Here is a 12,691-nt window from a genome sequence, read left to right as displayed (position 1 = left end):
CTTCTTCCCTGAACCGAACTCCAACATTCCAAACCCCGGATTCTAAAATACGGCCTCCTGAAAATCTGTCCTGACACTCTCATATCTACACAATTTTCCCCAATGTTAAAAAAGGTCTTTAGGATGCTTCCTACAGTAGCTCAGTGAAGGTTAAAGGACGCCGGGCCAGCGACGGAGAAGATTCCCACCAGTTATATCCAGTGAGGAGAGGCGGAGAAGGTAGTCCCCTTGTCTGGCAACAGTCTCTGTCCCGCTGGCTCTTAGGGCCTCATACAGACTGTTGTTGACCCGGCTGACTGTCACCTTCTCACTCTGGCTCACCGGCACAGACAGAGTCAGCCAGAAGTGCGCCACCACACTCCCTTCCCTGTGGAACAACACTGCGTCACAAAATGGTTCCTATTAATACAGCTGCCCTCAGGACCTCTTTTAAATTCCTTTCAAGTCACCAAGAACTGCAAATGTTAAATAGCACAGGGACCTGGTAGAGGGCAATGTGGGTGTTTGGGACATATCACTCAAGCCTCGTGACAGAGAGTTACAGGGAGTATTTGGGAACAGTCCTGATAGAATTCTAACAAATGAGAAAGTGAAACAGGCCAATCAGTTGTCCTTTTAAAGTTCTCCTGCCGTTTATATAAACTTTTGGATGTGTTGCTCCAAGCCATGGGGAAAAATGTCTTGTTTACAGGGGATTTGTCTTCATCTCCCTCATTAAGATAGATTCAAATCACACTTTCGGAGCAAAAACAAATCTGAAACCGTTATGCCTGCAAACCGACTGTTCAGGCAAACTCGCAACTAAAACCAAAACTAAACTAAACCAAAACAGGCAATTTTGAAGTCTCAAATTGTAACCCATTTTGTCCCCAAAAAACTGTTTGGCCTGAGTGAGACACAGCCCTCACAAATGAAAAAGTTAACCGATTCATGGTGCTTGTATAAGTTTACATTAAGGTTTCCCACTGAAGGTGAAAATAAGACTTCATCCACACAGAGTGGGAGTAAATACACATTCACACCACTTACCCAAAGGCGAAGACAGTGGTTGAATTGTAGTACCAGGAAAGATCAGAGGATTTCACCAGCTTCTCCACCTGACACAGACCGAAACAACAACAACAACAAGGGGAGAATCACTCTATGACCTCGGGCTCCATAATGACGAGATATTCGCTTGAAAGAACCCTGAGGCTACAGGAAGAATGGACAGAAAGAGAACAGGTGAAGGTTTATTCGGTGCTGAAAAGAAAAGAGACGACTGTTTCAGCTGTGGAGCCTCCTTCATGCCTGACACCTGAAGGATTCAGGGAGAAGACTCCACAGCCGAAACATGCTCTCTCTTTTCCCTTCAGCGGGGGAAGAGACCTTCGCCTGTTCCTGTGCAGCCTGCGCAGGCTGACGCACCTCCCCGTGAGAGCAGAGGGAGCTGCTTAGGAAGTGGAAAGCGATCAGCTTCGACTGTGAACCCAGTGAAGAAAGATGTGAAGACGGGGGTTTGAATTTAATCCTTTCTGTAGGGGGTTTAGACTTCTAAGTCACAAGCTGGGGTTTATGGCAGGAAAGGGGGTTAACTGATAAGGAGTGCAGATGTAAGCTAGGAACCCCCCTGGGTGTAATCTTAAACTGACCATTTGTCCAGAACATCGTAAACTGGCCAAATACCATGAACCCCCCTCTTTACCATCAGACCGAGTGACGTCAAGAAGAAGTGACGGAGAAGAAGACACTATATAACCCAAAAGTTTGTACCAGTACGGTGAACAATACTTCGGTTTTGTTGTTTCTTGCGGGAAACAAGACTTCGGCTTTATTGTTCCTTGCATGCAATAAACTCATCTGTTTTACTTCATCTCGGGATCAAGAACCTTATTCGTTCTGTTACAACACCAGTTTCAGACGGCCGCCGGCCGCACGCGGACCTACCATGTCCTGGACCCCGCCGGCTTCGGCTCTAAAGATGGCGGAGGAGTGGCGGGCCAGCTCCGAAGAGAAGTTGCGATTGAGGATGGCGATCGCGGCCGTGTAGTGGTGCGACGCGCGGGGCTCCTGCAGTCTCACCCTGTAATCTGAACAGCGGGACACGACCCTTAGGACAGCGTTCTTTGACCCCGAGCTTTGCGTGCTCCCAAAGTGTTCGTTTCACCCCGCTGTCATCGCTTACAGTAGTCAAGCACTCGGCCATGAAACAAAACGCTGGCGACGCAGGATAGGGAGTCCTAGGCCAAGATATTCACCACAAAAAGTTTCCAGCACTAAATGCTAAACAAAAACAATAAAACCAAAAGAGAAAAGGAGGGCCCCACAGGCAGGAACCTCCAGAGAGGCCTAGAGGTTGCTATGGCAATGGGGCCTTGCACCGCAAGGCTACCAGCTGACATCCCTCCCCACAATCCTCTGAGACTTTAAAACCGGAAATGTTGTTAAACATACCGCGTGCCTTCCCCAACAGAGACGGCGGCTCTGCGGTCACGTCAAAAAAAAAAAAAGAGAATCGTCTATTCATGCGCGCTCAACAATACTGCAGTCGAAACTGCCGCCCAAGAGAAGGATTAAGTCAGGCTACGTCCCTTTACACTTCAGACGTAAAATCAGAGACTGGAGATTTTCCAAATCGGAAGACCAGCAAAACTAGCAGTTGATTTACTGGTCTTTTTTTGTGTTTTGCTTTACCCAGACTATGTTTTGTGTTAACAGGATCTGTTACTAGCTCAGCTCATTCTATTTAAATAAGCTCTGCTTTTATGTACTGCCACTCAATGGTGGTCCTTTAAAGCATGTGAAAATGGCCTTTGTTGACCCAATACAGATAAAACTCATTTTATCACACCAATATAGGAAACACGACCACAGTTCTTGAGTGATATATATATATATGCAACCTTGAATTCTTAATTCCATTGATTTAAGCCATTTTTCCCCCCATTCTCCAAATTTCCTATTTGGAGACTGAATTGTCAATACTTGCCCATGTCCTTAGATGTTTATGTACAGTATAGACGTCACGTGCATATCTTGATGAAATATCAAGATATAGACATCGATACTGTAACTTCAAAAAACAATTGTTTATATTTCTTTCGGTTAATTAATGTAATTTAAATTAACTTAAAGCCAATGCATTAGTACTTTAATTATCATGTAAAGGGAGGGTTTCTTATGTCTTTAAACCATACACACTATAAACTGTAGTATGTTATGTGATGGGATGGTTATGTGCGAGTTTGGCTATTCGCTCTGGTTCTCTGCACTGAACCCTTGCGAATGTCGAGATCCTACTGTGTATGAAAACATCTTTCTGGAAGCTGCCAATGAGTTCCATCGGAAAGCCTCCCGGGCCTGTGTGCCAAGGAGGCAGCCCACGGAGCAGCCCAGGCCTCAGGTGAGTCGTTCCCAGGCAACCGGGAACAGGTGACGCTCTCAGGATGGGGAGCGCTCCACCGTAACACTCCGGAAGGAAACCAGGCCCGAGACACAAGGTTCCACCATTGTGTCCAGAAACAGCGGGATGATATCCTCTGATCTCTTCGTTACCAGCAACCAAACAAACAAGATGAGCCCAAATGCCTTCTCTCATTTGTATCCTCCTATGCTTCTTAAAAAAAACAAAAAAACAAACAAAAAAAGACTCCAGGCATCCGATCCAGTGGGAACCCCCCTCCCCCACCTAGCCCCTTCCAACCTGTGTCCCAGAAAGGTTCCATTTCCAAAGCCCTTGCTAGAAATAAGCAGCGTTCGTATCGCACAAGAACAGCTGGTGGCGTTTCCAAATCAACACCTTTCATGAGAGAGTGGGGAAAAGCAGAAGAGCTCAATTGCAACCGGATTCAGCTCGGCTCAGGGCAAAAAAAAAAAATTAACCCTTCGCCCAGGTTTACCACATGAAATCTTCACCCCCGTTTTCAAATCAGTGAGTTTTAAATCGTGTGCTTAGAAGAAAATGGGGGGAAAGGAAGGATCTGGATATTGGAAGGTGACGGAGAGGAGAGGGAGCCCTGCATGAGCTGGGCACACAGGAGGAGAGAGGTCAGCGGTATTTAACCACAGCGGGTTTGTCTGTAGACAGCATGGCGAGTGGCCATTTCCCCCCCCCATCTCTCAGCCTTTCCAGACGACAGCGAGACACAGAAAGAAAGACTACGCAGACGGAGAGAAGCCTGCGTCCAACACGACAGCTGCCCTCCAGCTTACCAAAGAAGTACCACACTAGAAGTCCGGCCCCAGTTACCAGCAGGGCGGCGACAACGAGCAGAGCCGCGATTAACAGCTTGGAGGGCCCCTTCTTCTTCGGACACGGAGGGGTCGTTCCGGGAGGCTGTGCCTGTGGTGAAAACGCCAAGAGTTACAGTTTAACGCAAAAACCGCCTCGGGCGTTGGCACCCTAAGAAGCCAGATCACTCTCATCCTTTTCCAAAAGGCCGCTTGGGAACTTCCTTCGAGGAGCACTGGCCGAGGGCTGATGTGCGAATCAAGTTGCTAGAGCACCCCACCCCGCAACAATTTAAGGACCCCCCCTCCTTTGACATCAGCCGTCTTGCCAGAAAGCATTGACATTTCTCAAAAACGGACAGCTTGACTTCGGGCCTACTGTGATCAGCCGCAGGTATGATCGCAGGACTTCAGTGACGAGGCCTTTCTGGCTCTGCAGGAGGTAAACAACTTCATTAGTACTGCTCGATTACCATCGCTTACTCGCTTGGAGGAAGCCGGCACGCAGCTCATCCTGCAACCTTTTCCGCTAATTAAAATATGGCTCTGTGTGCCGAGTCGCCAACATGTGTTGCATTATGGGTGAAATAATGCATTGGCTGAACAGTTCCCGTCGGGATTCCCTGCCTGCGTCACAGTTTCTCCCCACCTTCAGCAGGGTGCTCAGATTTCCTCCCTTGGTCTTGAGAAGTGCTGCTCTGCTTTCGTTCCAATATTGCATTGCATACAGAGGTCCCCAATATTGCCTTGCGCCTCTATATCACAAACACACACACCTGCTGGCCTGTGCCAGTTCCCAGTTGCACAAGTGAACATCCCATTGTCTTCATAACAGGATTCATTTGAACGTTCACCTGTTCTCAGGTCTTAAACATGTTGTGGGTGGGGGGGGCACCTATTAACTACCGCACTGCCCAAGGAGAAACAAAGTTGAAAAATATGCCAATGAAGAAATGGGTTAATCCAATTAGGTAATTAAGGGGAAACTGCATCACTAATTTTTGGGGGTTAGAAAGAATCGGCATTCATGAGTGCATTTCCAACCACAGCAAGAGTAAAATGCACACAGTAACTTGTAAAACCTCCAAGTTACAGCACAAAATGAATCAAATTTCCTAGTATGCACAGAGCCACGTTCTGTGATTCAGAACGAGGCAACAAAACCTCGGGTGATGTAAGCAAGCAGGCTTGTGAATGCTTCTTTTAATCCAGTAGAAATATTGCTCTCGATTTCGAGACCTTTCCACCAATAAATACTACTCGTTTTCTCTGCAGGCAGATCACATTGGAACATTTGTGTAGTGAAATGTCTGCTGCACAACCTGTACTTACTCGCTCATACATCACATTAGATTTGTCAATACAGGGACTAGTGAGCAGGAAGGGCTGCTTCACAGCACAGCACAATAATTCAGGTGGGTAGCTGCGTCAGCATGCGTAGGCTGCAAAGGAACAAGTAATAGGTTTATTCCATGCTGAAAAAAAGAAGAAAGAGAACACAACGTTTCGGCCGTGGAGCCTTCTTCAGGTGTGAGAGAGACAGGGCAGTAGGCAAAGGTAAAGTAGCTGGAGAACAAAGGTTGGGAGGGAGGAGGAGTGAGAGGCGGGAGCAGGGGACAGAAAGAGAGGCCAATCAAGAGGTGTGAAGTCAGAATGGGTGCAGAGAGGTGTGAAATGAAACTTCCAATGAATGGAGAAAATTTAAAAGAACAGTAATCTGTCGTTAAGGGAAGGGAGAATGTGTGATCCTAACTGCAGAATAATTTTAGTTTCGGTGGTCTTTCTGATGTATGAGTTCGGAAAACCGTCTTTGAGAACGCAGACGGAGAGATTAGTGTGGTCGTGGCCGTCAGAGGTGAAATGAGAAACAATGGGCTTGGAGAGATCTTTAATCTTCACAGCCCTGACGTGTTCTCTGAAGCGGTCTCCGAGTCTCCTTCCTGTTTCACCAATGTAGATGGCTGGGCATTTACTGCAAGAGATACAGTAAATAAGGTTGCTGGAGGTACAAGATGCTGTCTGGGTGATCCGGAATTGTCCTGAGGGGCCTTGAATGAGTGTGGTGGTGGCTGTGTACTTGCAGGTGATACAGCGAGCTCTGTTGCAAGGGAAAGTGCCTGGTGTGGATGGTTGTTGAGGGCGGTCAAGGGAGCTGTGAACAAGGAGGTTACGCAGATTAGGTGGTCGGCGATATGAGATGATAGGGCGATCAGAAAAGAGGGCCCCAATGGAGGGATCATCCTGTAGGATGGAAAAATTCTGGTTAATGGTCCTGGGGATAGGAAGTGTGTTAGGGTGGTAAGGAAGCACCAAGGGAATGCGGTTGTTACGGCGGGAGTTCCTGATCGGGTTGATGGTCCGGGGGGTGTTTTTGGCTCGGGCAAGGGCCCTGTCAATCACACTGCTGGGATATCCTCTGTTGATAAAAAATGAGTACATTTCGAGGGCTTGGTTCTCGAAGTCGATGTCATCGCTGCATAGTCTTCGTAACCTAAGGAACTGTGAAAAAGGAAGAGAGTTTTTAGTGTGGTTGGGGTGAAATGAGCTGTACAGGAGGTAGCTGTGTGAATCCGTGGGTTTGTAATAAACTGAAGTGGAAAGTCGGGGGTAGTTGATAGACAAGTGGATGTCTAGAAACGGAAGAGTGGTGGAAGATATGTGAACTGTATATTTGAGGGACGGGTGGAAGTTGGTGAAATGGTGCAGGAAGAACTCGAGCTGATCGTTGGAGCATGTGGCGGCACCGACGCAATCATCAATATATCGTTTGTAGAGGTCAGGGACATAGCCAGTGTAGGAGGCGAAGAAGCGTTCTTCTACCCAGCCGACAAAAATGTTGGCATAGCTGGGTCCCATTCTGGTGCCCATAGCAACTCCACTGACCTGTTGGTAAAAAAGATTATTGAAAGAGAATGCGTTCAGTGTGAGGACCAATTCTGCAAGGCGTACCAGGGTGTGGGTGGGTGGATCAAGCACTGTGCGTTTGTCCAGCGTGTGCTTGAGTGCTGTAAGGCCGTCATTATGGGGAATGACGGTGTACAGAGATGTGATGTCCATGGTAAAAATGTGGCATTCGGTACCCTGAAATTGGAAATCATTGAAAAGTTGGAGCGCGTGGTTGGTGTCTTTGATGTATGAGGGAAGATCTTCAACCAGCGGTCTCATGAGGCTGTCGAGAAAGGCTGAGATGTAAGTAGTTGGACAGTTACATGCTGATACGATGGGGCGTCCAGGGGTGTCCGGTTTGTGGATTTTGGGGAGGAGGTAAAATTGAGATACCTGTGGATGTTCCATGATGAGCCGGTTCGCCTCCTGGGGGAGCTCGTTACTGCTGATAAGAAGGGAAATGGTGGATACCACTTCCTTTTGGTAGTCAGTGGTAGGGTCCTGTTGGAGAGGGAGGTAGGCAGAAGTGTCAGTTAGTTGTCTAGAGGCTTCAAAGATATATAGATCCTTACGCCACACCACAACAGCACCTCCTTTGTCCGCTGGTTTGATGACGATATCATCCCTGTTGCGGAGAGACTGGAGCGCCTGATTTTCTCCTTGGGTGAGGTTAGACCTATGTTTACTGGGTATAGAGAGTGTCTTGGGAGCTTGATTAGTGCATTGGTTAATGAAATAATCAACTGGTGGAAAACGGCCAGAGGAGGGAGTCCAACAGCTCTGTTTGGGATTAATGTTGTTAATGACATCAATAACCGGGTTGTTATCAGCTGCCTGTGAAGAGGAATTGTCGGCAAAATGTGCTCTGAGACGGATCCTGCGGTAAAAGCGGTTAAGGTCGACATTGGTCTGGGGGATGTCCAGCTTCCTGGGAACTGGTACAAAACTGAGCCCTTTGCTGAGGAGGGATCGCTCGTCCTGTGAAAGCGAAAGGTCAGAAGGTATGGTGACAACAAGGTTAGGGTTGGTGAGGGTGTCCGGGGTGTTGATGGTTTTCTTCTGTAGAAGATGACTGAGTTTTTTGTCCTTCTCTGTAGTGAGAAACTGGTAGAGTTTAGAGTTGAGAGATCTAATGAGGTTAGTTATGAAGGGAAGATGGTGTGGAGCTGTCAGCCGTAGAAATTCCTTAGCCTCTTTGATGTTGTTGTCAGAAAGGATAATCTGTTTTTTGAGGGAGAAAATGGTAGAGAGCATTAGTTTCCTAGAAAATTGTTTTAGAAGTCTCTGAGTGTTACTCTGGGTGTTATCAGAGTCAAAAGAAAAGGTATTAAATTTAAGGCGAAATCCTTTAGGGATGATATTGTGTCGACGACATCTGTAAAGGAATAGAAGGTGGTTAGAAAGCCTGGTCTTGGAACAGATAGCTGTGAAGAGACGGAATGCTGGTTTAGTGAGAGAAGCGGGCAAGTGGCCCAGGGAGGAAGAGAAGGTATGACGAAGAGATCTAGAAAAAGATTTGGAGGAAGGCATAGTGGGTCGCAGCAGCTGTAGGCGGTAGTAGTTCAGGTGGGTAGCTGCGTCAGCATGCGTAGGCTGCAAAGGAACAAGTAATAGGTTTATTCCATGCTGAAAAAAAGAAGAAAGAGAACACAACGTTTCGGCCGTGGAGCCTTCTTCAGGTGTGAGAGAGACAGGGCAGTAGGCAAAGGTAAAGTAGCTGGAGAACAAAGGTTGGGAGGGAGGAGGAGTGAGAGGCGGGAGCAGGGGACAGAAAGAGAGGCCAATCAAGAGGTGTGAAGTCAGAATGGGTGCAGAGAGGTGTGAAATGAAACTTCCAATGAATGGAGAAAATTTAAAAGAACAGTAATCTGTCGTTAAGGGAAGGGAGAATGTGTGATCCTAACTGCAGAATAATTTTAGTTTCGGTGGTCTTTCTGATGTATGAGTTCGGAAAACCGTCTTTGAGAACGCAGACGGAGAGATTAGTGTGGTCGTGGCCGTCAGAGGTGAAATGAGAAACAATGGGCTTGGAGAGATCTTTAATCTTCACAGCCCTGACGTGTTCTCTGAAGCGGTCTCCGAGTCTCCTTCCTGTTTCACCAATGTAGATGGCTGGGCATTTACTGCAAGAGATACAGTAAATAAGGTTGCTGGAGGTACAAGATGCTGTCTGGGTGATCCGGAATTGTCCTGAGGGGCCTTGAATGAGTGTGGTGGTGGCTGTGTACTTGCAGGTGATACAGCGAGCTCTGTTGCAAGGGAAAGTGCCTGGTGTGGATGGTTGTTGAGGGCGGTCAAGGGAGCTGTGAACAAGGAGGTTACGCAGATTAGGTGGTCGGCGATATGAGATGATAGGGCGATCAGAAAAGAGGGCCCCAATGGAGGGATCATCCTGTAGGATGGAAAAATTCTGGTTAATGGTCCTGGGGATAGGAAGTGTGTTAGGGTGGTAAGGAAGCACCAAGGGAATGCGGTTGTTACGGCGGGAGTTCCTGATCGGGTTGATGGTCCGGGGGGTGTTTTTGGCTCGGGCAAGGGCCCTGTCAATCACACTGCTGGGATATCCTCTGTTGATAAAAAATGAGTACATTTCGAGGGCTTGGTTCTCGAAGTCGATGTCGTCGCTGCATAGTCTTCGTAACCTAAGGAACTGTGAAAAAGGAAGAGAGTTTTTAGTGTGGTTGGGGTGAAATGAGCTGTACAGGAGGTAGCTGTGTGAATCCGTGGGTTTGTAATAAACTGAAGTGGAAAGTCGGGGGTAGTTGATAGACAAGTGGATGTCTAGATGCCTTGCAGAATTGGTCCTCACACTGAACGCATTCTCTTTCAATAATCTTTTTTACCAACAGGTCAGTGGAGTTGCTATGGGCACCAGAATGGGACCCAGCTATGCCAACATTTTTGTCGGCTGGGTAGAAGAACGCTTCTTCGCCTCCTACACTGGCTATGTCCCTGACCTCTACAAACGATATATTGATGATTGCGTCGGTGCCGCCACATGCTCCAACGATCAGCTCGAGTTCTTCCTGCACCATTTCACCAACTTCCACCCGTCCCTCAAATATACAGTTCACATATCTTCCACCACTCTTCCGTTTCTAGACATCCACTTGTCTATCAACTACCCCCGACTTTCCACTTCAGTTTATTACAAACCCACGGATTCACACAGCTACCTCCTGTACAGCTCATTTCACCCCAACCACACTAAAAACTCTCTTCCTTTTTCACAGTTCCTTAGGTTACGAAGACTATGCAGCGACGACATCGACTTCGAGAACCAAGCCCTCGAAATGTACTCATTTTTTATCAACAGAGGATATCCCAGCAGTGTGATTGACAGGGCCCTTGCCCGAGCCAAAAACACCCCCCGGACCATCAACCCGATCAGGAACTCCCGCCGTAACAACCGCATTCCCTTGGTGCTTCCTTACCACCCTAACACACTTCCTATCCCCAGGACCATTAACCAGAATTTTTCCATCCTACAGGATGATCCCTCCATTGGGGCCCTCTTTTCTGATCGCCCTATCATCTCATATCGCCGACCACCTAATCTGCGTAACCTCCTTGTTCACAGCTCCCTTGACCGCCCTCAACAACCATCCACACCAGGCACTTTCCCTTGCAACAGAGCTCGCTGTATCACCTGCAAGTACACAGCCACCACCACACTCATTCAAGGCCCCTCAGGACAATTCCGGATCACCCAGACAGCATCTTGTACCTCCAGCAACCTTATTTACTGTATCTCTTGCAGTAAATGCCCAGCCATCTACATTGGTGAAACAGGAAGGAGACTCGGAGACCGCTTCAGAGAACACGTCAGGGCTGTGAAGATTAAAGATCTCTCCAAGCCCATTGTTTCTCATTTCACCTCTGACGGCCACGACCACACTAATCTCTCCGTCTGCGTTCTCAAAGACGGTTTTCCGAACACGGACAGCACAATAATGGTGACTTACAGTACTTCCACAATGTTCCCGATTCGGTGCTTAATTTGAAATGTGTAAAATGATTTTTTAATTGTTTTTATTAAAAAAAACATCAATTCATTTATCTTGTTACTGACATTTAATAACCAGTCTGAGAAACTGGGAGTGCAGTTTCCCCCTTCAAGCTCCACTGGAATCAAAACCAGCAGGTGTGTGGGTCTCCAGTAGCAGGAATAAGAGCCCATTTATCTACATGATATGAATTTTGTAATCACAAGTAGTGCATGAATTAGTGCACTTCATTTCCATGTATAACTTAACACATTCATTCAATTTATGGTGCTCTTGTATACAGTACATAACACATTGGTTATTGCAGTAAGCATGATTGCCTCAACCCCTATCCAAAATACAACTCTCTGATGAGGTATATAGCAGATTACATTTTGCCACCTTAAAGCATATTATAATTAGACACTATATCTTAACGTAGAGGGTATTTAAATCCAAGCCCCTCAGTGAAATTCATCACCCAAATAAAAAAATAACAATATTCAACATACTGTAATCCCTCTTTCGCCAGAACAATAACCTTAGAAGATTTTCTGGTGCACTGTTGGCTGAGAAATATCTCTACTGGCATTTCAGAAGTATTCTTTTTTCTTAGGGCTTTTCATCTTGTCGGGATTGCGTCTTGTTCATATTGGCTGTGGCACTCGCAGAGATAGGCTGTCTGCCTGCTTCTAAAACTGCGACAGTACCGAATATTCGATTGCGCGAAGAAACCACTGCCAAGACAAAATTCGGACACGTCGGAACGAGCAACTGGACACTTGGTAGAAACATTTGATGTCTCCTGGGCAGGCAGAGCGAGTATCGCAACTCGGCACCTGCTCCGAAACCACGCGCGGGTTGTTGTTGGTGGCTCCTCCGTTTTGTGCATCCTGCTGTCGCGTTACTTGCATAACTAGCAGATTTTTCGCTCCACAGTAGAATAAAGAGCGCTTTTACCCACAGTGAAAATCTGCCCCCTTATCACCCTCGATTCTCTAAGCAGGAAACGCAAAACTCGAGCAATCAGGAGCTCGTAGTTGCGTTGCTATTTGATCTTGATTGAAAGTTAATTGCTTTCTTCTTTATATGGATAAGCAGACAATAAAATACTTGAACTTCAGATGAAGTCAATATCTTTAAAGTTATAATCAAATACGACATTCACGTTAAATAACTTGCCTGCTTCTCGTCGTCCTTCGTTGAAACGTCCTCCCTCTGTAGGCCTACATCAGAAGCACTCAAATGTTTTAATCCGTTTTCCAAAGCCATAACGCTACTTGCTTTGATTTGTGTGCTCCACTCGATTACACTTGATTTGGAAACATAGGTGTTTGTCTTCACATCTTGTCTGAGATTGTTTTCATCAAGGTAAACGGCGCCGTTTAACAGCACGGGGGAAAAAAAAGGCAAAGTTCTGACCAGACTCCTGGCTCAGAACAAAATCTATTTGGAAAGGCAAAGGTCTCTGCGGATCAATATTCTACACCATGTCAGTTTAAACAACCTGGTAGCATTATCTTAACCCACTGTGCCGCGGAACGAGATGGTTGTAAAAATCCGGTTAGATATTTCAGCAGAAATAAAATATTTAAATAGGGAGAGAGAAA

At 46.7% G+C, this 12,691-nt stretch overlaps 1 protein-coding gene across 2 annotated transcripts in view; it reads right to left on the bottom strand.

The window, feature by feature from the left end:
• LOC102688318 (transmembrane serine protease 6) overlaps nt 1–12,691 on the bottom strand; it is a 29,038-nt gene extending 16,347 nt beyond the window's left edge. For both annotated transcript variants that reach the window (XM_015359608.2, XM_069196301.1), the window contains exons 1-5: nt 12,264–12,691; nt 4,192–4,321; nt 1,927–2,069; nt 1,030–1,097; nt 189–367 (exon numbers count right to left, since the gene is read on the bottom strand). In XM_015359608.2, the coding sequence (XP_015215094.2) occupies nt 189–367; nt 1,030–1,097; nt 1,927–2,069; nt 4,192–4,321; nt 12,264–12,353 (610 nt within the window). In that variant the 5' untranslated portion in view covers nt 12,354–12,691. The remainder of the gene's footprint in view (nt 1–188; nt 368–1,029; nt 1,098–1,926; nt 2,070–4,191; nt 4,322–12,263) is intronic.

This window comes from Lepisosteus oculatus, chromosome 12 (assembly GCF_040954835.1).
Source record: "Lepisosteus oculatus isolate fLepOcu1 chromosome 12, fLepOcu1.hap2, whole genome shotgun sequence".
Lineage (NCBI taxonomy): Eukaryota > Metazoa > Chordata > Actinopteri > Semionotiformes > Lepisosteidae > Lepisosteus > Lepisosteus oculatus.
This window is presented reverse-complemented; position numbering and strand designations above follow the sequence as displayed.